We start from the raw sequence: 23,800 nt of genomic DNA on the forward strand, positions 1-23,800 counted from the left end.
CGATGATAATGATATTAAAATATAAGCAAAAGGCTCAAATTAAATTACGTAAATTTGGCCACACCAGATGTAAGTGATATCTATATCACTACTGCCAAGAAGAAAAACTCACCACCTCAAGGGTATAATCTGCCCTATGATGCTCGTTATGAACAAGATCTAACCACGGACATAAGAATGTCGCCTTACATCGGAGACGAACACTGAAATATAAATTAAATTCGAAGTAAGTGCTCAAAATGGCAGAGTCTCGTGCTGATAACGTGTTATAAAATAAAGACTATAAAAGAATTAAACTGAAGACAAGTATAGAGGGAGATTGATATTTTATTCAACTTTCAAAGTTATGTTCATAATGAACTAAAAACTCCTTTATTTATAGAAGAAAGGAAGCAGCTGCGAGGCTTTTCAGGAAGCAGCTACAAGGCTTTTCTTTAGGTGCTTGTAATGTGTTTGCGTGAGATGCTTGCAACCTGCCTGTTTAATAAGAAGATGCTGCAAATCATTTTATTGAGCTGCTTGCAACCTGCCTACATGAGCTTGAGATGCTTGCAACCTGACTGCATGAGCTGCTTGTAGATAAATTTAAACAGAGTACTAAATGAATAATTTTCTTCAGAAAAATTATATATAGCGGAGTAATAAATGGACATCCACAATATAATTATTTTCTTTTTATCATTTTATTGTAGTTCTAGTAGTAGTACTAGAATGGAAGCAAAAGAGTAAATTCCGAGTTAAAACTCAATAAAATACTAACAATTCGTTTTTCAGTGTTTCACCGTGTTCTTTTTCAGAAAGCAAAATCTTTTCCCCCAATTATTCTGTAGTGTTCCTCTCCGGCGCTCCGCAACAAAGGGTTTCCCCGTTGGAATCAGCCATTGCAAAGACTTAAGATCAAAACCGTGTCTTTCAAACAAGTGATCTTTTTTTGTCGAATAAGCTTCTTGCAGATTTGAAGGTGCGATGCCTTTTCCCCTACAATTTTTTCTATCTTCAAATATTGAAAAGTTAAACAATTGAAAGGAATTTATTAGTTTTATTGAAAAATCTCCAAAACCAGATTTCCTAATACTAATTCAAGAGAAAGTTTATTTTCCCTTTTCTTGTCTAGGTCTAATACTTGCCCCATGAAAATTGAAAATACAGTTGGAGTTTGTTATTTATGATAATTAAGCAAGGAGATAAATCCTTGTATTGTCAGGCAAATGCTGAGTAGTTAAGTTTATGGATTTAGTTTATCCAAGTTAGTGAAAGATCTGGGCTTTGATTCCTGATGCAGGAAGTTGAACTTTAATCATAATGGTGGCTCCATCTTCAGGCTCTACTTCGCTGAAGGACTACCTAAAAAAGTATGAAAGTAACAATGAAGAGGAAAAGAAGAAACAGAAGAAAAAGAAGAAGGTTAAACCTAATGTCAAAGGAGGTGTCGTTGTGGTCGACGAAGATCCTGTTTGGCAAAAGCCTGTAAAAATTGAAGATGAAGAGGATGAGTCAGCTGGTAATGTTACTTCAAAGGTTTGTTTTTTGTTGATGTTCTGCATCCTCGGATGTTGTTGTGTCTGTCGTTTATTAACTGTGTTCTTTTACAGACGAGGAGCTGCCTCAGGTAAATGAAGATATTGAAGTTAAGCGCATGAAAAGATTGGAGCAGCTTAGAGCTAGACGTCCATTTGGTTCCATTTCAGAAGATGGAAGTGGTTGGGTATCTCTATCAAGTACTTCTGATATTATCCCTTCTGATGACCAAATTGCTGATTTGTCCCCGCCACGGAAAAGACTTGGTCGAAATGATACACCCTCACCAGAACCTCAACTTAAGCAATCAAGTTCTGCAGCTGATTATTTATCACCGCCGCGTAAGCCAAGGGCTCGAAATGATACACCCTCTCCAGAAAGTGGGCGTAAGCGACCAAGAACTCAGGAGGGTGACCTGTCACCACCCCGCAAAGGTGAACCTCTGTTGAAGCCTTCAAGCGCAAGAGACGCTGATATGTCACCACCACGTAAACGGAGGGTTCGAAATGATACATCTGAACTTGAAATGAAGCCTTTGAGCACCAGAGATGCTGATATTTCACCACCGCGTAGACGAAGGGCCCGGAATGATTCACCTGAATCTGATGTGAAGTCTTTCAGCACTAGAAATACTGATATCTCACCCCCAAGGCGACGTAGGACTCGAAATGACACCCCTTCACCAGAAGCTAAAGCCAAGCCTTCTGCTGATTTGGCACCACCAAAACGGAGGCAAAAGTATGGCCAAAGTCCTCCAGATATGTCTGATATTTCTCCTCCTCGGCGAGGTTCCCGTGCATCAGACTCGGATCTTTCTCCCCGAAGGAAGGCACGTCCAGAAACATCTACTATGAAGCAGGAGCTAAAGACCGGTTTGGTTAGTGGCAAAGATATTAAAGAAGAAATTGCTAAGACAAAGAAGGAAGACTGGTTAAGGTAATTCTATTCTACTATTTCATGCAGCCTTATCATCTTTTCATTTTTTGCCTTTCTTCAGGGCAAGTTTGGAAGATTAGAGCAAGTAAAGTAATGTGTGAAGAGAGTGGCATCTTTTGTTTCCCTAGGAGGAAATTTTTTATGCTAAAAGTATCAAAGCTTTCCTGAACATGCACATCACTATCCCGCCTATATTGCTTGGATTTTTCAAAAATGCCGCCAGGTGCGTGTTGGATCCTTTAAAAGTTGTGCATTTTTGGAGGATCTGACACGGGTGCATCAACATTTGGAAGATCCGAGCAACAGAGAATTCCAATAATGCTTGATCCTTACTCTGGCTAATTCTAATTGCTGAATCTAATTTAAATATCTTTGTTATTTTAGGTTTAAAGAGATGGATCCGTTACTTAGTGGCCGAGGGGCTGAACCAGTATATCGGGATAAAATTACAGGTGCGTTAGAGCTAGAGAAATAATTGTTATAGTTATTAAATGTATTCTTTCATTTGGTCTCACTCTGTATCACTGCAGGGGAACGAATGTCAAAGGAAGAGTTCCTGAAGTCCAAGAAGAAGAAGCAAGAGAAGGAGAAGCCAAAGGTACTTTTATCCGACGTGTTTATTTACATGAACAAGTGGTCAACCTTGGAGCTAGTTTTTCCTTCATCACTACTTATCTTCTTGTAGAGCTGCAATATTTCCAGAATTCAGGGCAAATATTTCTTCTGATCTCTGCTTCTTACTCATGCCCATGTTACTGACTACAATCAACTATAAATCTCTTTTAATCCAGATATTTTAGGGATTGCTAGTGTATCAGGAACTTAAAAATTGGAGGTTTTTCACTTGGAGTAGTCAGTATGGGGTATTAATTGTGGTAGTCCTCCATCATATTTGTATATTTTCTCTTGTGGCCTGATTATAGAGTGAATAGAGAGGTCTGCTTCTTTTCTCACACTTTCTAATATTAATCAACTATGCCTAAAAAATTAGTCGAGATCAAATATATGAATCCCCTTTGCTGGTTCAGCTCTATTAAAATCCATTTCATTTTAATGCTAAATTTTGTTACTTTTAAGGCGAAATAGGAATTCTCCGAGACAGATGCTTTTTGAATGTCACACTTATGGCTACATGGACTACAATTCTCTAGCTAGAATAAAAATCATTCCTGACAAACGTCTTATACAAACATGGAGATTCTTGACGAAAAAAATGAACCTAAGTCCATGTGAAATCTGTGCCAACTAGTTGATATAAATCTTATGCTCCTATTATGTTTTATTTGTAATGAAATCTGTGCGTTGGTTTTGAGAGATTTCGTAAGTTTTTTGAGGAAACCCAAGTCCATGTGATATTAGCCTATTAGGTTTTCGTTTCGTATCACCTTAATTAATCTTATCTTGCATCAACATTATTAGTGCATGTTGAAGACATAATTAAACAAATAAAAACATTCCATCTATGACAATTTAAGTTTTTAGATGAGATGATCATCCTATTCAACATGGTATTAGAGTAGGCAGAGGTCTTGAATTCAGGTTTAACAGCCACTTATTTTCAAAAAAACTTTCACATGCTTGCTTGCGCGTTTGAGGGCATGTTGAAACATAATTAAATTAATAGAACTGTCCCCTCTATAACAACCTAAGCTTTTAGATAACATGATCATACTATTCAACAGTGTATATGGAGATCTACTTAGGATAAGGATAACTCATCTTAGGTGGCCTTTGCTTATTTCCCTCTTTTATTTTTCTTTCAAAAAATTTATGTCTGAAGAGAGATCTATTCTTATCTTGTCCAGCCTTGTGTGACTGCACATCTATCGTGCAATTTGTATATCTACTGCCAGTATTCGACTATTCGCTCTTATATAACATTATTGGTCTCACAACCATTCTTTTAAACTTGCCTTGCACTTTTCCTGCTCTATAAGTAGGACCATTCGTACGTTTTGGGACACTTGACTTGCTGAATAGCACTTTATGAATTGATTTCTTTCTATTTTTCTGTATTATTTTCTCCCGTTCTCTCTTCTTTCGCCACTCTTTAGGTGCTACATCACTTAGTTTTTTCATGACCATCAGTCACTGCAGCCCTCCTTTTCCTTTATTCGGGATTACTTAGAACTGGCTATATTTGTGAAGCACAGTTACCTGCTACTTGTTAAGCTTTTGTGAATTTTCTTTTTCAAGTGATTTTTTTTCATCTTTGTATCAGGAAATAAAACTGGAATGGGGGAAGGGATTGGCTCAAAAGCGTGAGTTGGAGGCTAGGCTTCAGGAACTAGAAAGCGAGAAGGAAAAGCCATTTGCACGGAGCAGGTATTATAATTGCTAGATATTCATTGTTGTTGTTTCTTTATGATCCATTAATGTGTCTGAAAGATATGAACTTGAGATGATATATATCTTGCCTTTGCACTTTCTGCAGTAGCAATATAACTATCAACTTATGCTCATGAGTTCTTTAAAGCTTTTGAGGCTTCTTTCTCGGTTTTACCAAACACAAACTGTATAGAGCAAGAAAATCGATTGTTGAACTTTTAATTGTAATTTGAAGATTGGGCATACTACGTGCTTTTAGTAACCTTGCCCGTTGATTATTACGAATTTTGAGGACTTAAATATTTTATTGCTGGCTGAGATGTGTTTACTTGCATGATTTTCATATTTTGTGAGGCTTCTTTAGATAAGTCCTGAGTTCATATAAAGCTAGCTCACCATTAGGAAGCATCTTATTTAAGTTCTATAGGGTTGGCCGAGGCACTAATACATCCTCGATTTGCTCAATCTGCAGCCTTTTGAACACCATAGTTGGTGATATATTCCTGAGAAACCACCTATTATTTAACAGATCTGTCTCCTTTGGTTTTTTTGTGCAAAATACTACGCCTCAATTCCAAAAGTAGTAGGGATTGATTATATGAATTCTTTGTATTTATTCAATTCCTTTTGAGATCATTTCATTTTCTGTACTCAATAATTTCTTTTTTAGACACATTAGGGTTTGCCTAAAATTGTGAATTCACTTATCCTTTCATAGACATACAAATTTTTAACCAAACTGAATGGACTCTTAATAAACACTAGACTTGATGTAAGTGTACCAACAACTAAACCTTTATCCCAGCTAGTTGGTATCCCCCACATGGATATTTTGTCTCTAGTGTTTTGTTCTTTGCTAACGTTGCATGAAATCCAAGAGATTGTAGGTCTATTGAAACTACTTCCTTTCCCGAAGTTTTAGGTTTATCTTGTCTCCTTTAAACACCTGTAATCATCATAGTGTCACGCTATCCGATTGATGCTTTTAGAGGTTTCTTCACTAGACTTAATTATACCATCTCGAGTGACCTCTTGTATTATCTTCCAGTTGTACCATTCACGACTTTATTAAATGGGAGTATTTCAAATAGTTTTTGAGAAATGGTAAGTGTTATTATAAATAAATGAAAGCACCAAGAAGGTGCTGTCAAAAGAATCTACAATCTGCCCAAAAGAAAAGAAAGGAATAGAAAAAAAAATCCCTTATACATTCTTAAAAGGAATCATCAAGATCTGTAACAGCTTCAGCATCACTAACAATGGTCTGTTTGCACCAAAAATAAAACACAAGTAAACAGTCCATTTTGATCTTCTGAATGGAGTTTCCTTTATTTTAAAGCATCTAGCATTTCGCTCCCTCCACACTGTCCACCATATACAAGCCGGGATAATTTGCCACCATTTCTTCTGATTTGTATTCCTTCCTCTAATATTCCAACATTTCAAAAACTGACTTGTCTATTTTATAGTCCATTTCAGCCCCACCATATTCAAAAATAGTTGCCTTAGCTGATCCGTTAAGTGACAGTAAAGATATAAATGATTGATGCTCTCAGGTTTGTCCAGCCATAGCTGTATCATTTTGAGCAAAGTTGAAATTGCCGTCTTAGGAGGTTGTTCTGTGTTAGGCAAGCCTCTCTAGCTACTAACCAAGTGAACTCTGCAACCTTGTACGCTGCATTGCTGTCCACCAGAATTCAACAATAAATACAAGAATTTACAGTAAAATTCGCCTTACTATTGCCTTTACATACAAGTCTATCTTGACTATTGCCAAACATTCAAAAGAGTCCAATACACCCAAATAAGGAAGTCTTCCTATTTCCCGATCATTCAGGTGTCTCCTAAATTGAATCCAACCTTCAAGTTGTTTTGATGGAACCTCAACTCCAATTTACACTCAGAAAGCTAGATGCTTAGTTAGTTTGTTCAGTTGGAACTTTCACTATCCTTTAAACAGTACAACAACATACCCAGTATTATCCCACATCGTGGGGTTTGTGGAGGGTAGTGTGTACGCAGATCTTCCCCTACCTTGTGAAGGTAGAGATGCTGTTTCCAATAGACTCTCGGCTCAGAAAAATATAGGCACCACATTAATCAAAAAGATAGACAATGAGGGACAACACCAAAAAGCCATGTAAAAGTAGCAAAAAAACAACACGATAATAAGATGATCAAAATGAAAGAAAATGACGGGTATTCATAAACCTACTACCAACAGAATGCAAGAGTGCGTACTAATCCTATTGGTATGAACAATGTACCACCTAGCCTACTGCCCTAATCTTCGACCTCCACACCTTCCTATCGACGGTCATGTCCTCGGTCAGCTGAAGCTGCGTCATGTCTTGCTTAATCACCTTTCCCTACTTCTTCTTCGGCCTACCTCTACCTCTCCGTAGGCCCTCTAATGTCAACCTCTCACACCTCCTCACCGGGGCATCTGTGCTCCTCCTCCTCCTCACATGTCCAAACCACCTAAGCCTCGCTTCCCACATCTTGTCGTCAATGGGGGCCACACCTATCTTGTCGCAAATAACCTCATTCTTGATCCTATCTAACCTGGTGTGCCCGCACATTCATCTTAACATACTCATCTCTGCTACCTTCATATTCTGGATATGTGCAATTTTGACAGGCCAACACTCAGCCCCATATAACATAGTCGGTCTGACCACCACTCTGTAGAACTATCCAGTAAACAATGTTGATAATTTTTTGAATTTTGTTAGCTCCCCGGTTTTAGCATAAATTGTATAGGAGCTAGCATTTACTGTTTGACAGGTTTCTTCTTTTTACCAGCTAGCTCCCTGTCTTGGAGCTAGTCTTTTGTTCTCTCTGTAATTCTGCATCTTCTTGATGCCTTACTAATGCAATTTACTTCATAAAAAAAAATAACAAAAAAAAAATTCCAACCTTCAAGTTCTCTGGTGTTGGCCAACTTTTAATCCGGTAGCAGTGAGCCTAAATAGATCTGGCAATAGGTCTTTAGGGGAGAATGATTTATCCAGTTGTCTTCCCAAAAGGCAATCCTTCTTCCATCTCCCTCTTCAAAACCAATGTGGCACATGAATTTCTGCCGAAGAGCTTCTAATGTTTTTTCATAAACCTCACTCCGCGAGAGGAAGTCACTGGTGTTGATGTCCAGCATTCCTGTGAACCAAACTTTTCGCTGATAACCCGCTTCCATAGTGATTGCTCTTGAGCAGCAAATCTCTATAGCCATTTCGTCATTTAACTGCAGTTGTGATGTCTCAAATTTCTAATAACAAGGCCTTCTTCCTTCTCACTTTGTGTTAATATACTTCATTTAACCAAAGGATAAGATCTTATTTCTTTGTTACCCTGCCATAAAAAGTCTCCTCACAGTCAGTATCACTCTTTGATGTTGAAGTTGTTCCAGTGTGGCATCACACATCACAAGCGTGTCATTTGCATACATAAGATGAGAGATTTCCAGTCTGCTGTGTCCACTGTTGTCCATCCTGAAACCCCTAATGCATTTATTCCTGAAACCCCTAATGCATTCATTCTGTTTAGCGATCTTTAACATGTGTGTCTATTGGAAACAACTTCTCTACCTCCCAGTGTAGGGATAGCGGTAAGGTCTGCGTACACACTACCCTCCCCAGACCCCATGTGGGACTTCACTAGGTCTGTTGTTGTTGTTGATCTTTAACATGTGACTGAAACATTCCATGGCCATGATAAAAAGAAAAGGAGACAGAGGATCACCTTACCTCCCAGTGTAGGGATAGGGGTAAGGTCTGCGTACACACTACCCTCCCCAGACCCCACTTGTGGGACTTCACTAGGTCTGTCGTTGTTGTTGATCTTTAACATGTGACTGAAACATTCCATGGCCATGATAAAAAGAAAAGCAGACAGAGGATCACCTTGTCTCCACCTCTTTGAGAAGGGAAAATACCTACTGGAGTTCCATTTACCAAGAGAGATTATCTGATAGTGTTGATGCAGTAAAAGAGCCAGCTCCTCCATTTCCTTCTGAACCCCATTTCTTTTAGAACATTGAGGATAAAATTCCAATTCACATAGTCGTATGCTTTCTCAGTGTCCAATTTGCAAAGAACACCAGGTTTATTTTCCTTCGTTCTTCTGTCTACACTTCTATTAGCAATAATAACTGCATCAATAGTCTGCCTGTTTTTCCAAAAGCCATCCATGGGTTATCTACCAGCTTATGAACCACCAGCTTGAGTCTTTCTGTCAGTACTCTGGCAAGTATCTTGTAACAGCCTCCAATGAGGCTAATAGGGCTGAAATCTCTTAGCTGCACTGCCCCTGGCTTCTTTGGGATTAAAGCAATGTAGGTAGAGTTGAGACTTTTTTCAAATCTCTCCTGTCTGTAAAACAAATTCACAGCATTCACGACATCTTCCTTGGTTATCATCCACATTATTATGACACTCATCTTGTGGATATGTTGGGTTTTAGAGGCCCAAAATTCATTCACAATTAATATTGCTACTCACATACTTTCTTCTTGGTAAGTATCCTCCTGTCACATAACCCGGTAGCACTCTTCCACTTTAGCCATCACTTGATAATTTTGTCTGTTACATCTTTGTCTATCGTGCTATTCTATTGTAAGATTTTAGTCTATTTATTCGAATCATTTGCGTTTTAGGCACTTCAAAATCGTCTAACTTCACCTTAGTTTCATTCTTACTAATGTGGCTAAACTTATATTGAAAATAATTTTCTTACTTATTTTAAACTCTTGCTTTCTAGAGTGTTTCTCCTAGTTCAAGTGGTTGGTTGATAGTCTATTTGTACGTGTTTAATTTTTGCCTCGCAGAGATGATCCAGAACTAGACAGTATGCTGAAGGAAAGAGTTCGATGGGGTGACCCAATGGCACATTTGGTTAAGGTGATTTTTTATTCTGACCACTTTCTTTTTGCAGGCATCTACTCTATCTGTGCTGGGGTGGATGATTGCCAGTTACTGGATTTTGTGTTTTTCATGATGTGAGTGGTTCCCTTTAGCTCCTTCTGTCTCTCTAAATATGGTTACATTCTTGGATGTTGCAGAAAAAGCAATTAGAACCAAATCTGCCGGATTTTGGGGCTAATGACAAAATGAAGGACTCAGGTTTTATAATCCCTCAGGAAATACCTTCTCACAGTTGGATAAAAAGAGGATTGGATGCGGCACCCAATCGTTATGGTATAAGACCAGGGCGACACTGGGATGGGGTTGACCGAAGTACAGGTATAGGATCTCTCTCATTTCTTCTGTAATAAGATGGTCTTCACTGGTCCTTATTAAAGAAGATGGTCTTAACTGTTGTCAGTTCTATTTTATTTTTTGAATTTTTTCACTTGATAGATAAAGAGCTGATTTAAGCTACTTATCTTCTTTCCTCTTTGGCGAATATTGGTGACTTCAATGTTGATTCTCTTCTAACAGGATATGAGAAGCAGTTGTTCAAGAGGACCAATGAGAAACAAGCAACTGAAAGGGAAGCATATCTATGGTCTGTGTCCGACATGTGATTTGTTCCAGTATGTTTATGTACAGACAGACAACATGAGCAGTAGGAATTTCCGACTTCCTTGCTGAGTATTTTGATTCCCACAAATTGCCTCCATGACGAGTTTGTTTCGATTTGCGGAAATTTCTTAGCTTTAACATGGTGCCATCAGTTTTGAATAGTAGGAATCTAGTCGTTGACTAATTTGATCGCATGTTGCAGTAACATTTTGTTTTCCAAACACACGCCATTGAGGAATCTTCCTTCCCATACTGTGGATTCTGAGTTGCATCATTTTCGTTGTCTCAACGATTGTCACGGCTGATGATCATGAAGTAAAAAACGTAAAAGATATGCTTGTAATTTTCTGGATGTTGTATAAGATTGTAATGAAGGCAAAACAAAAGACAATAGAAGGATGTAATGCTGGGTTTGTTGTAGAAGGAATTGGAAAGGAAAATTGTAAGTGTGGAAACTTTTGCAATCTATTTATGAAAATGGAATGAGATCCCCGGTCTCCTATTATCTTTCAAGATACCGTTCTAGTATTATTGATTTATTGATATAAACATTTATTATGAAGAATATTTCGCGAGTTAACGAGATGCAAATCTTTCTGTAGAAGAAAGATTAAAGCCTTCTCGTTTAAGATACAAGGTGTAAACGCCTAAATTGTATGCGTAGCAAAAGTTTAATCATGGAAAACAAAAAATAGTTTTACTTGGCTTGCATTTGGATCAAACAGGATTTTGAGTTGCAGTTCAGGTACAGGATTCAAATTGCAAAGAGAACCCTTCTAAATCATACCAAACAAAACAGGATTAGTTTTTTTCCCATTGGTAGATGCACGCAATTGTTTATTCTGTGTGCAATACTAATAAGTGCATCTCTTAGTACATGCTATTTATTGCTTTTACTTTTGGATTTTTTCCCACACAATCGAAGCAACAATATCGACAGGTACTTGGCAACAGAGAAATGTTGCAAACTATTCAAGGGAATACGGGCAGCAAGACTTTTATTCTTTCTGTTGTGCAAACTAGACCGAGACTATATTACCGCTATTGAGTGTGGTGAAATGAATGAGATCTCTTCACCTTTAACTAGATGTTTGGAGTTCGAGACCTTGGAATGTAGAAACTCCTATTATAAAGAGCACTTTTCCCTTAAATGGATCCTATGTAATGTGAATCTAAGATTAGTTGGGATAATGAGTTTCGGATACCAAATGATTATTATAAAACAAAAAGTAAGCAGAGGCTATAATTGCAAAGCTTTTCAAGAAGAGACATAATATAAAAGTGGACTCAAAATGAGGCTATTTGTGCAATTCAACCAATAGGCAGGCGAAGCTTCTGGTAGCTTTCCGGGAAGAAGGGGTGCTTTTGAGTTTCTGTTGGCGTGAAACAGCTGTAAGAAGCCTATTGGTTATCTATCGTCACTTTTTTTCTTTCTGTTTAAGTAATTTTTTTTTTTCTGGACTAATTAAGTTTTCTCCGCACATATAAATACGGATCTCGTAGCGCGCAATTGTTAATTTATTATTGAATTCACAATGTCATCTCCGGCCGAGTAAGTCACACCCCTCTCCCCCCTCTTTCTCTTCTTACGTTTTCCTACATACAAACCGAATTAGTTTTTATTATGTATATTGTGATGCTGAATTACCATTATTTTGTTTATCAAACACTTCAAATTTCAACTGAAGTAAAATTATAGTCCTTGGAAATTGAACACTCTGCTTAAAAGTAGTTAATTGTAGGTGGTATAAAAATTTCTATTAAAAAGTGTAATCCTCACCACAGAGCAGCTTTTGCGATTTGCGAAGGTTTAATCATAATAAGTGCCAAGGTTTAATCATAATCAGTGCGAAGGTTTAATAATAATGAATGACACTTTTTGCGTGAAGAATGTGGTAGCACTATGCTGTAAATAAGGAAAAATTTGTCAATCTTAGCATGCTCTCTATATACATTGTTCTGAAAATATTGCATATTTGCCGTGTTTTTCATAATTTTCGCTCTTCCCAATCTTCGTTTAAGTTTAATTAATCTTCATCCTTGACTTCTTTTCAAGAAATTGGTCTAGTAGAGCTACTGATAGGCTTAAGTATAGTATATATAAAAGGAAGAAATAGTTTGGAATTGATACACTTATATTTGGAAAACACTTGATTGGATCAAAGCACTTATTTGGAAACATTCGATGGCGGAGCCACATAGCTCCAAGGTGTGTCAATTGACATTACTTCGTCAGAAAATTACACTGGTTAGATAGGTAAAAATTATTTTTTATGTATATATACTATGTGTTGAATCCCCTTAACTTCTTCATATATTTACTTCTTTGATACCCCTTAAAAGCCCTTAGCTCAGCTACTGACTGCTGATGCAAACTTTGGAATCATTCTCGGTTCTCATTTTATCTCATTTTGGCCAATTCTATCCTATATCGTGGTCCTTTATTTGATGCTTCTCTTTATACTTTTTTTTTCTCTCTGACGTTATGTGTTCTACAACAAGTTATTGTTTTCTCATTCCAGATTTTATAAGTCACTTCCACCTATAAGCAAGGCTTATGGGACTGCTTGTCTCTTGCTTACAACTGCATGTCAATTGGGATTATGCCATCCTGTTCATATAGCACTATTATATGAGCCCCTGATCTCTCATTTTCAGGTAAGCATCCTTCTATCAGTTTAATCTGATTTCATATTACTCTGTAGTTAGCATTTTTCACAACACTAATAAGACCATATAGTGTATCTTACAAACTACTGACATGTCTAGATGTGAAACGTGCTCTCCCACCCGAAAAGCGAAGAAGAAAAACGAAAGAGAAAGAGCAGGGTTTGGGGGGGGGGGGGGGATGCAATATCTGCTGTGGTTGGACAATTTTTTTGTTTTACAATAAGACCCAGAGATTATCCCTACCTTTGGTAGCTTATGAGTTTACGCCAATCCCTGGTCAGCTGCAATTTTCCTTCACTTTGGCCTGCGAGAATACCACTGATTAGATGGGCATGGATTTGAACCGTATGTTGATAAAATCAGTACCTTTTACCTAAAGGAGTGTCCTAGTGGTTAATAAAGTGAGATGAAAACCATAGGAGATTTGAGCTCAAATTCCCGCCGACACAAAAAACACTCTAAGCCTTGGTAGGTAGGTTACCCAATGCCTATACTAGTTGGAGATAGCAGGTACTCGGTCGAATGGTGAAGGTGCGTGCTAGTTTCCGTAGACATCCAATAGCTTATGGGAATAATAGGTGTATGTACTATTTGTCCACCCAATAGCTTGAGGGACTGATCAAGAAATACATTCTCCATTATTTCTCTCGCGTATTTCTTCATTTCTCAAGTTCTTTTATGTTATTTTCAAAAAGTTAAGTTATTAACTACTTCTCTGGGTTATGCCTAAGACTATTGAATTTTATGTAATTTCGAATAACCATTACTCTGACATGGCATAACAAAGTAAAGTGAGGGGGATTTTTATTTATTAAAGAGGAAATGAGGCTTGAATTGTTGAGTTGCATGCAGTTGAAAACGACTATTCAATTATGTAATTTCGACTAACCTTTGCTCTGACATGGCACAGCAAAATGTTGCATGCAGTTGAATCTATGCATTGATAACCACTTCTCTTCCCTGTGGCAACCTACTTTATTGAGTAGTTCTGTATCTGCCTTTGTGTCTTCTTTCGTATAAGTTGGATAGATCCAGAACCGTAGGTAGCAGGAGCTTTCATTTCATTTTGAAGCGAGAATACGAAATAGGCTGTGCGTCAAACTGCAATAATTATTTGAAGCTAACGGTGTTAGATATTCATCATTTATCCGTCAAATGAAGAAAAGGATAAAATAGTCTTCTGGAATTCTGAGTATTTCGTCAATGAATTCAAGTTACATCTATAGAAACTATTTGGGGTTAAACTTTTACTTTTCTTTTAATAACAGATGCTGATATAAATTAGTTTCATTGGTTTAACCTATGTTTAGCATTCTGTTTGACCTATGTTTGATGATAATGGAGACAACTGGGAGAAATTATTTTTAAAGACCAAACAAAAAGGGAAAAGGTTGATTTTGCACAATATCAGGAATAACTCAAAATGGTTTTTATGATTACAAACAATGTCTCAGAAAATACCCATTTTTTTGTACTTCATGTTGATCAATGCAGCTATTAAAAGTCTTGAGATATTGCAATGTTATTGTCACTTTAATAGAGGTGACATTGTTTATCATGTCGTATTAGATATGTGTTAATTTGCTCTTAGAGGTACTTCTGAATATTTATTAGATTTTAATTTATCAAAGAAGATTTTATGTATGAGATTGGATGTTGCATTTGTTTCAGGTCTGGCGATTGATTACAAATTTCCTCTTTCTGGGAAACTTTTCTATTAATTTTGGAATTCGCCTCTTAATGATGTAAGTACTTATGAGTAGTATAGTAGTATGCTTCGAAATCTAATATGTTTTCAGTCATTTTCCACAGTAGCTATTAAAAGCATGGTAGGGAGTTCTTGGAGGGAGGGAGCCGAGGGTCTATCGGAAACAACCTCTCTACCCCAGGGTAGGGGTAAGGTCTGCGTACACCTACCCTCCCCAGACCCCACTAGTGGGATTATACTGGGTTGTTGTTGTTGTTGTTGTTGTTGTTGTTGTTGTTAGCTATTAAAAGCATGGAAGTAGCTGTGGTTATTTATTTAATGACTTATTATGACTTTTGCTTCATGATGTTATAGAGCGAGATATGGGGTGCAACTGGAAAATGGACCATTTCAAAGACGTACTGCAGATTTTCTATGGATGATGATATTTGGAGCTTTCACATTATTGGTATGTCCGATGTTGACAATCATTTGAAGATTGAATATCTAGGACTTTAGCTCCTGTAGTATTTGCCTTTAGTTGTCATCCCATACTTCTGTCCTTTGTTCAATTTTCACTGAAGATTTTGTTTGATGTCTTTGATTTGCACCTACACCCAATCTTTCATCTTTAATACATTCTTTTCCCTCTCGTGCTTAGGTCTTATCCGCAATCCCCTTCTTCAGTTCTCCGTTCTTGGGCATATCGCTGGTTTTCATGCTTCTATATGTCTGGAGTAGAGAATTTCCAGATGCCAATATCAACATTTATGGTCTTGTAACTCTGAAGGTATGGTTCTGCATTTTTTAGTTAGGTAGTATTCAAGTCCCGCTTATCAGGTTTTTTTGGGTTCTTATCTTAATTGTCCATTGGTAATTTCCCTATTTCCAACTTTCAGGCATTCTATTTGCCATGGGCCATGCTCTGTTTAGATGTTATTTTTGGTTCATCAATCATGCCAGACCTGCTGGGGATCATTGCTGGACATCTGTATTACTTCTTAACCGTATTGCATCCACTTGCCACTGGGAGGAACTTTTTGAAGACGCCAATGTGGGTGTATCCTTTTGATTGCAGTTGATTCTTTTTATATGATACTGTGCTGCTGCTGTTCTGTTATGCCCCTTACTATTCTATATTTATTTGATTTCTACCAAGAGAATCATAGTAAAGAGAGGGGGAAGAGGGGGGGGGGGGTGTGTGTGTGTTTGGGGGGGGGGGGGGGAGTGTTTGAGGGCGGCTCCTCTCTGCATTTAAGTGCATCTTTCGATGTCTAAATTGTGTTCTTGTCTAAAAGTTTCTTTGACTGCTGATTCATAGACATAAACTTGTAACACGGTGGAGGATAGGTGTACCACCAATTAATCGTGCACAACCTGATAGGAGTTCTGGTGTAGCGTTCAGAGGGAGGTCTTATCGCGTGGGTGGATGAAGATGCTGCTACTAAAAATATTTGCTTTGGTACAAACTAGTAGATTACATGACTGCAGACATGAAGCTGTCTATGATATGCGCAACAGCAGATGAAAGTACAGCTACCTTCACCCAGCCACCCCTGCCAAAAGAAAATGTTTTGATGTAGATTTTCTTCGTCTAGTGCATAGAAGTTCTGCAAATGGATTACTGATAATAGTACAATATGCCAATTTGTTGATGATTAAAGCTGTGTGATTATTCCTTATTTCCAGTGCTACTCATGGGAAATCCAGATTGTTTATGTTGGCTGCCTTACATCTCTTTAAGGGTTAAGTTGCATGACCCTGTGGAACATCTATCCCCTCTTCCTAATTGGAAAATGTCACAAACTTCATTAGGGTGAATATCATCTTTTTTTTTCCAGCATTTCTTGAAATGTACTGACGGGCAATGGTAAGCTATTTGGTAAAACTAATAACCAAGATTTGTGATCACTTTGGTTTCAAACAACATGTTCCTTCTATATAATATGCTGGACTTGTGATCACTTTGGTTTCAAACAACATGCTCCTTCTATATAATATGCTGATATCAATGCTAGCTTAGGCGTTTAATAAGACGCTGTGCAACTTGTTGGAAAAGTCGTCTCTAACTCCAAATAAGGTATGGGCATTTGAGAATTTGGGGAACATACTTCCTAGCAACTGAGTCGATGTCAAAAAACCAAGATGGATAATCAAGTCCTTTCAATGAGATATAGCTTATCACCTCTCATTGAAGAATATGGAAAAAATATTAAATTTTCTTCCAGCAATAGATTTTTTAACTAAATATTGGAGTCTAACAAAAGAATAAAATTTCGAGTTTCTTCCACATATAAACTGAAACGCAATTCTTGAACAACCTTAGGATACAGAAGTTATCTCAATAAGCTAGTAACAAATTGGTTTGACAGTAACATCATCAGTAGAAAATACAAGTAGTAGTGGCAAGTTGGTAACCGGTAATGAAACTACACAAACAAACTGCTATATATGCTAAAAAATATAGTAGCACCCTTTTGTTTCTTTTTTTGGTATAATCATCCGATATTCGATGTTCACTTGTTCGATTAATGTGGATTCGTGCCATAGAAAGCTCACTATAGAGGTTTTAGCGTTCCCTACCAAAGAGAACTTCATTCTCAGAGCTCGATCCCAATGAGCTTATTAAGTAGTGAGAATGGGTGGTAGAAAATCAGATTTGGTACCGAGAACTCGAGCCTTGGTGTCAGGGAAGTATTGTGTTCCAGGTAGTTCAGTGACCTCTCCATTTTCAGTGACATCAATAGGATAAGTAAGCAAGTGGCCAGGCAAATCATGAACCAGGCTCTCACTTGAATACAAATCCCAATATTTATCAGCAACTTGGTTCACTTTTCGGATGCATTCGGTGCTCTCTGGATAAAGAAAACTGTTATCTAACATGCCCAAGTGTTCATACCACAATGCCATTCTGAAACCATGAACCTGACCCCTAGCTGGCTCCTTCACTGATAAATGAAATGGTTGGTAAGCTCCCATTGCTATTTCTGAATCTCTTGCTCCATCCATTGACCTTTGGTTTATGTTTGCTGATCCTATGATAATGTATTCATCATCCACTGCAAAAAAAGAACACACAAAAACAAGAATTGAAAACTTAATATATCTCAATGTTTTCTAGCTTCAACTGCAGTATTATCAAAGGCGAAAAACGCAAAAAAGTTCGAAGGTCTTGTTGGGGCTTTAAGCGCAAAATGCAAAGAATGGCGCAAATGGAGAAAAACTACAAAATATGTATGTATAGTCCAAGACTAATATCTATAAGCATGAACACTAAATATATGGACAAAGAAATTGAAGAAAATTTACGATAAAGTGAAATATCAATTGCTTAGTGTCCCAACTTTCGGATTATGCTCATTAGCAAGGAAAAGTATGCGTTAGAGCCTTGATGACAACACTGAAGCGCCCGCTAAACGAGGCGAAGCGCTCAACATGTTTGAGCCTCGCTTCAGGGCTTAAGGCTTAAGCGCACCTTTGATAACACTGTTTAACTGATTAAAGAATTATACTTACCTATCATCATTTTGGCATGCACGTAAATCATGAAACGCCTGGCTTCTTGAGCTCTACTATAGTCTGAACCAGGTTCTGGTGTCTCAGAAGGCTCATATTCTCCTCCCTTCTTTGTTTCCCTATTGCCAAGGCAAAAGAAACTTAAGTATTCCCTTGGATTTGCCACAATTCCCTTTACTTTTAGAGCTTGAATTATGTCAGTGTACATCATTCGCATAGTCCTCCTCTGCCAATCCAGTATTGCTTGTACAGATCCACTCTCAGGAAGTCCTTCTGGCCACATTGGAAGCACAACATAAACTGTAAACCTTTCCCCTGCTTCGATTTTGCTAACTATCTTCAAAGACAGCTCCTTTGGGATCAAATGTAAAGCATTGATTTCTTCATCCTTGATATCATGAGAGTACCATGAAAAGGAGCTACCTAAGAAGTACTGGTTTTCGATGTAGATGAAATGCTTTGCTCGACGAATAGCATTAATATACGCGTCCTGTATGCTTCGATCAATGATATTGTCCTTGCCACTAATAAGGCCAGACTTGGCTGCCTCCTCAGGAGCATTAGGGAAGCCGAAAGCTGCTCCTCCATCAATTGATCGAAAAACTTGAACATTCCATGTGTCATGATCGTCAGGATACATAACAGGTGAAGGTGGAGTAATAATGTTGTCGATATCCCCTAGCTTTATAAGCAAGTCCTTTCCGCCTTGCTTCCTCCACCTCTGTTCAAAATTGTAGAGTACATCCCAAGCAACTGGCCCTTCTAATCGACAATGTATATCGTGCCAAGGCTCTCTTGGTCCCCCTTTTTGTATTGAGGCACCAGTGAAATTTGCTTGGTGAAAATCATCATGGTGTGCAGTGTTCAATGTCCTAAAAAGGGAGTGAAATTGTGTATCATATCTACCATCACAAAGATCAATCCCACCAATATAACTCACAATTCTCCTCTTCTCATTGTCTCCATTAGGCATTTCACTATCCACAATTACAATCTTCTGATGATGAGTAAACATTGTTCCAATCTCTATATTCTGAATAATGCTCCGTCCATCATCAGGATTTCGAGGACACAACACACAATTGACCTCAGTGTCTCGGAAAAAATTAGCAGTTTCTTCGTCATGAGTAGCCATTAGTCCATCTTGTTTCAACACACCAACCGATGTTCTGTCATCCCAAACCAGCATTAGAACTCTCACACCTTCATTAGCTTTTTTCTTAAGCAACTCCCCGAGCGTTATGTCTCCACCTGGTTTAGGCCTCCTTGTGTCCCTTACCAAAGTGATCTCAGTATAAACAGACCATCCTGTTATGTAAATCAAATGCCTTGCATTCGTTATGGAATCGAAAATATCTTCCCAACATCGTTGTGGCTCGTAAAATTTCCCACCAGCAAGAGGGATTTTTGGGATGAAGTTATCAGGAACATGAGAATCTTGGTAAAGGGTGACTTTGCATCCTTGTCTTTGACTAAAAAATGTGTAAGGAACACCAGGAAATCTTGTGACTTTTATCCCTCTATTCCAATTATATTCCCTTGTAACATCAAAAAACTGCAACTTCACATGAATTTTAGAGTGTCCATGCACAGGTTTTCGTTCTGTATCGAGGATTTCAAGCCATTTATCGACTTCTTCTCCATCTAGTAGTTCTTGAACTGGCAAGTAAGCTCTACCAATGAGTTCTGCTCCAATTGGATTGTCAACTTTGACAGTGAAAATAACATCTGCAGCCATATGAGCACAGTAAATGTGGAAAGACTCATACCACCGCGGGTTTTTGTGTTCATCTAACAATCTTGTTCTGCCAACTCTGGCTTTTTGAAGATCAATGGTTGCATATAGTCTTGAGGCTGTCTTGTTGAAGCCAATTGCTCCCTCAATGCCATGCACCACCTACAAAAAATAATAGTTATAATATGGAACTGCTAAGAAGTATACACTTTCTTATTATTGTCTCGTAACATGTCAAACTGTATAATTATAATATGGATTACGGAACTGCTAAGAAGTCTACAATTTCTTGTTACTGTCTCGTAACTAGGGGTGTACATGGACCGGATTGGTTTTGGATTTTATCAAAATCAAACCAAACCAATTATATCGGTTTGGATTGGTTCAGTTTTGTCGGATTTTTTGGATTTTTTTATTACGTGAATATTATTTCAATCTTGCACTATTAAAGTTATAGATACTATTTTGAGAAGTGAATATATGTTTACTAAAAAAAAAAAAGAAATTAACATATGATCTATTAAAGTGATCTCATGGGAGAATCTTTTTAGTAACACATTATAATTTATTTTCTTAGTCGTCTACCAATAATTTTTGGTGGATGTACGCTTTCAGGGTTAACCAAATTTAATAATCAAACATAAAAATCAATATGATACCTAAATAATGATATGTTCTATGTAATTTTAAATTATCGAAATACCACTTCAAATTCGAAAAAGATATAAGAAATCTTGACATATGAATATAAAAAAACAAAGAGATGATTGATGCATTTCAATAATACATAATAAGAAAGTGATACAATCTATTATTTAAAGTAAATAAAAATAAATGCACTTTATAGTTCTATTAAATTATATCCCATGAGAGGATCTCAAATATTTCTAGACATCTTTTAAATAAAATTCTATATAAAAAATTATATATTTATATGTCAGTTTGGTTCGGGTTTTTTAATCGGTTTGGTTTGATTTTTCGGTTTGGTGCAGTTTTCCGGTTCAGTTTGTACACCCCTACTCGTAACATGTCAAATTGTATAATTATAATATGGAACTGCTAAGAAGTCTACAATTTCTTGTTACTGTCGCGTAACATGTCAAACTGTATAATTATAATATGGAACTGCTAAGAAGTATACAATTTCTTGTTATTGTCTCGTAACATGTCCCAACTATAAAATGTTAAAGAAGTGTCAAAAGATATTTATACTTTAATTATTACTGCTGTATATTAAATGCTTAATATAGTTTTAGATTTATAAAAGTTAAGATGGATTTTCTCAAATCTTATGCACGAAAATCTTAAACCTTGTACATAGTACTCCATCCATCAAAACTAGTTTAATTCCCTTTGCTTAGAGAAAGTTAGTTCCACCAATATTAGCAGCTAAATAGAACTCATTTCTTTTTGGTAAATAAAAGATTTTATTATCAAAACTGGACGTATTAAAATAATACTTTCTATAACAAAAATAACAAGGCACTACTATAAAACTGGAACTCATTAATTCCTTTTTCCCTTATAATTCAGATATTGAGAAAAAATAACAAAAGTATTACATACTATAAAACAATATAATAACGACACCTCGTATGTATCAAGTTGGGTGGAGTCAGTTGTATAATGTAATTTTAGGCTAACCTCGTCCTCTCCTAGTATCATCAATTGTTCTCAAGTAATCTTGTCTTATTTTATCCCTTATATGTGCAACTTGCATCTTCTGTTGAATCATAAGTTTATTGCTATAATAGTTTGCCTTTATACATCTTCTTTGTCTTTAAATCAGAATCAAGGTACTATTTCTCTTGAATAGCTTGGCAAGCAATGCTATTCCAACTGCTCCATGATACTTCCATTTATTAAATTACCCATTAATATTTATGAAAAAATTTATCTATAATAATCTGATAAAAGAACTAATTACATAAATATATTTTGCATTGCAAATGCACACAATTTATTTAAACTCTAAAAAAAGGGGTGGTTGGGAGAAGGGGGCAGAAAGTGATACTAATTGATCAGCGAATATTAGTAAATAATTACTCTCTTGAAATCAAGCTTAAAGTAATTCTAAGCCAAAAATATCTTTGCTTAAGGTGGGAAAAAAGTTGTGGTGGATGTGTTACCACAGCTCATGAGTACATACACTATTTTCTTTTGTGTTCTTTATACTAATTGTCTAGTTTCAACTTATAGACCCGCTCTTCAATATTATTTAATCATTCTTTTTAATTAAAATAATTATTTAACTTCACTTAAGTATCACGCTATTGATTAACCTATTTTTAATAACTAATAAGTCACTCAATTTTTGCCGTAAGTATCATAGACAATATTTCTTTTCTTTCTCCTATTGACTTCATGTGATAATTAGACAAAATTGAGCGACGTTTTAGTTATAAAAAATAAGTTAATAAATATTAAGTAACTTTTTGAATAATTTTGTTACAATAAAGTTCATAGTGGAGTAGGAACTTTCTTCAATTTCAACAACCCCACCACACAAAATTTTTGCAATAATTGAATTCACGAGATCCTCAAACTCCCCCATCCCCTTATCCTTGTTCAAGTAACTAACCTATTTGTCGTCTACAACTTAGAAAAAAATGGTTCCCTTCATTTTCTTCTAACTACTGTTTCCATTACCCATATCCTGCGTCGGGTCGGAAACAATCCACCACTTTTGATCCAAATTCCTAAATCCTCATTTGTGTACAACTATGAACTAACTTATCGCCTTACAACTAAGAAGAAGTCAGTCCATTATTCATCTGAAACCATATATAGATCTAAGAAAAGCGGAAATGTGGCATTATATTCCTATATTTGTACATGTACTGAACGGATCACAACCAAACAAATGAAGGCAAAACAATTGTAGTATTGTTCTAATACTATCAATGGCGGAGGCAAAATTACACTGAGTAACTAGATTAAAAAAATGCATATATACTATAGCCTTTAACTTTTTCGTGGGTTTACCTCTTTATATTTTGACCCCTCCACCCCAACTAAAAATTCTGACTCCTATTAAATTGAAGAGTGGAAAGGAAGGATTGTTTTTAACGCACCTTATTGAAAAGTTCTTTGCCAAAATTAGTATGGATTTTATCGACCTCGAATATAGTAGCATGAAGAGTACCATGTAGCAGAATTTGTGCCATCTTCTTTCCCTGAAACAAAGAACATACCGTATTATGAGGTTAGAATAATAAGGTTTATTATTTGTTGCATAAGCAGAAAGATTCATATGAAGAAGAGGATTAGTTACCTGCTTAGCTTTAAACTTGAGCTGATGAATAAGAAAGTCTTTAGATAAGAGTAATAAAGTTCAGAAAATATCAAATAGAAGTCATGTATATATATGGAGGAGATATGAACAGGTATCTTTGAGAATCAAGTAATTAAGAGCTATGAGACCCCCCCCCCCCCCCCCACAACCCCCCCACAACTGCAGGTGTACATTTGATTTACCACATTTAACAAAAATAAGCGAAGCATAAAATTTGGCATAAGATGGAAAAAATTAATCGTTGCATAACTTATAGTGTTTAAGTAACCTTATTAAACTCCGTCCTATTAATTAAAACCTATATATGTTATGCAAATTTAAGTATTATTTTTTGTGATAGAATATAAACTATCGTAATGTTTGGATTCAACTAAAGATAAAAAAAATCCTTTAATTAATTAAACATAAACCATTTAAGAACCATACTTCTAGTATAAACCAAACCACACGTAAGTGATTGAATTAGTTGGAGCCAAGGAAGGTAACATCATCTTTAATAATTATGATGAATTGATTAGGCCCTTATCTTTTTCCTGCCAATGAGAGACCTCCACTTTGTGTTTACGAAAATGAAATCTTTTTAATTATGAGAAACT

General features: G+C 36.6%; 3 protein-coding genes across 5 annotated transcripts; 2 read left to right on the forward strand and 1 right to left on the reverse strand.

Moving 5' to 3' along the window:
- Positions 1 to 772: 772 nt before the first annotated feature.
- On the forward strand, positions 773 to 10,814 carry LOC107820758 (uncharacterized). Of its 3 annotated transcripts, none has more exons than XM_016647098.2 (9): positions 773 to 961; positions 1,283 to 1,501; positions 1,593 to 2,454; positions 2,839 to 2,906; positions 2,985 to 3,052; positions 4,676 to 4,779; positions 9,605 to 9,677; positions 9,839 to 10,019; positions 10,218 to 10,814. In XM_016647098.2, exons 2-9 carry the CDS (start codon positions 1,303 to 1,305, stop codon positions 10,301 to 10,303), a joined length of 1,641 nt encoding a protein of 546 aa, XP_016502584.1. In that variant the 5' UTR covers positions 773 to 961; positions 1,283 to 1,302; the 3' UTR covers positions 10,304 to 10,814. The 3 variants fall into 3 exon arrangements, with proteins under 3 accessions (XP_016502584.1, XP_075101568.1, XP_016502585.1); XM_075245467.1 differs by having other exon boundaries at positions 781 to 961; positions 1,283 to 1,518; XM_016647099.2 differs by having other exon boundaries at positions 781 to 961; positions 1,322 to 1,501.
- An 887-nt stretch (positions 10,815 to 11,701) lies between these two features.
- On the forward strand, positions 11,702 to 16,387 carry LOC107820759 (derlin-1). The gene is made up of 7 exons (XM_075245278.1): positions 11,702 to 11,853; positions 12,824 to 12,959; positions 14,643 to 14,716; positions 15,034 to 15,127; positions 15,320 to 15,448; positions 15,558 to 15,718; positions 15,980 to 16,387. Exons 1-7 carry the CDS (start codon positions 11,837 to 11,839, stop codon positions 16,089 to 16,091), a joined length of 723 nt encoding a protein of 240 aa, XP_075101379.1. The 5' UTR covers positions 11,702 to 11,836; the 3' UTR covers positions 16,092 to 16,387.
- Positions 16,388 to 16,952: 565 nt separating this feature from the next.
- On the reverse strand, positions 16,953 to 23,319 carry LOC107779964 (phospholipase D alpha 1). The gene is made up of 4 exons (XM_016600468.2): positions 23,184 to 23,319; positions 22,984 to 23,085; positions 18,175 to 20,071; positions 16,953 to 17,717 (listed from the first exon to the last, which is right to left on the reverse strand). Exons 2-4 carry the CDS (start codon positions 23,074 to 23,076, stop codon positions 17,284 to 17,286), a joined length of 2,424 nt encoding a protein of 807 aa, XP_016455954.1. The 5' UTR covers positions 23,077 to 23,085; positions 23,184 to 23,319; the 3' UTR covers positions 16,953 to 17,283.
- Positions 23,320 to 23,800: the final 481 nt, after the last annotated feature.

The sequence above is a fragment of the Nicotiana tabacum genome, chromosome 23 (assembly GCF_000715075.1).
Source record: "Nicotiana tabacum cultivar K326 chromosome 23, ASM71507v2, whole genome shotgun sequence".
NCBI classification, from domain to species: Eukaryota; Viridiplantae; Streptophyta; class Magnoliopsida; order Solanales; family Solanaceae; genus Nicotiana; species Nicotiana tabacum.

What these genes read in the sequence shown, in the direction of transcription:
- LOC107820758 (XM_016647098.2), top strand. Translation starts at nt 1,303, where the DNA reads ATGGTGGCTCCATCTTCAGGCTCTACTTCGCTGAAGGACTACCTAAAA. An exon ending in ATATCGGGATAAAATTACAG is followed by an intron (nt 2,907 to 2,984) that starts GTGCGTTAGAGC and finishes GTATCACTGCAG; the next exon opens with GGGAACGAATGTCAAAGGAA. An exon ending in TGGGGTTGACCGAAGTACAG is followed by an intron (nt 10,020 to 10,217) that starts GTATAGGATCTC and finishes CTCTTCTAACAG; the next exon opens with GATATGAGAAGCAGTTGTTC.
- LOC107820759 (XM_075245278.1), top strand. An exon ending in CCCTGATCTCTCATTTTCAG is followed by an intron (nt 12,960 to 14,642) that starts GTAAGCATCCTT and finishes CATTTGTTTCAG; the next exon opens with GTCTGGCGATTGATTACAAA. An exon ending in GGAATTCGCCTCTTAATGAT is followed by an intron (nt 14,717 to 15,033) that starts GTAAGTACTTAT and finishes ATGATGTTATAG; the next exon opens with AGCGAGATATGGGGTGCAAC.
- LOC107779964 (XM_016600468.2), bottom strand. Translation starts at nt 23,076, where the DNA reads ATGGCACAAATTCTGCTACATGGTACTCTTCATGCTACTATATTCGAG. An exon ending in GCAAAGAACTTTTCAATAAG is followed by an intron (nt 20,072 to 22,983) that starts GTGCGTTAAAAA and finishes TATTTTTTGTAG; the next exon opens with GTGGTGCATGGCATTGAGGG. An exon ending in GCATGCCAAAATGATGATAG is followed by an intron (nt 17,718 to 18,174) that starts GTAAGTATAATT and finishes CTTTTTTTGCAG; the next exon opens with TGGATGATGAATACATTATC.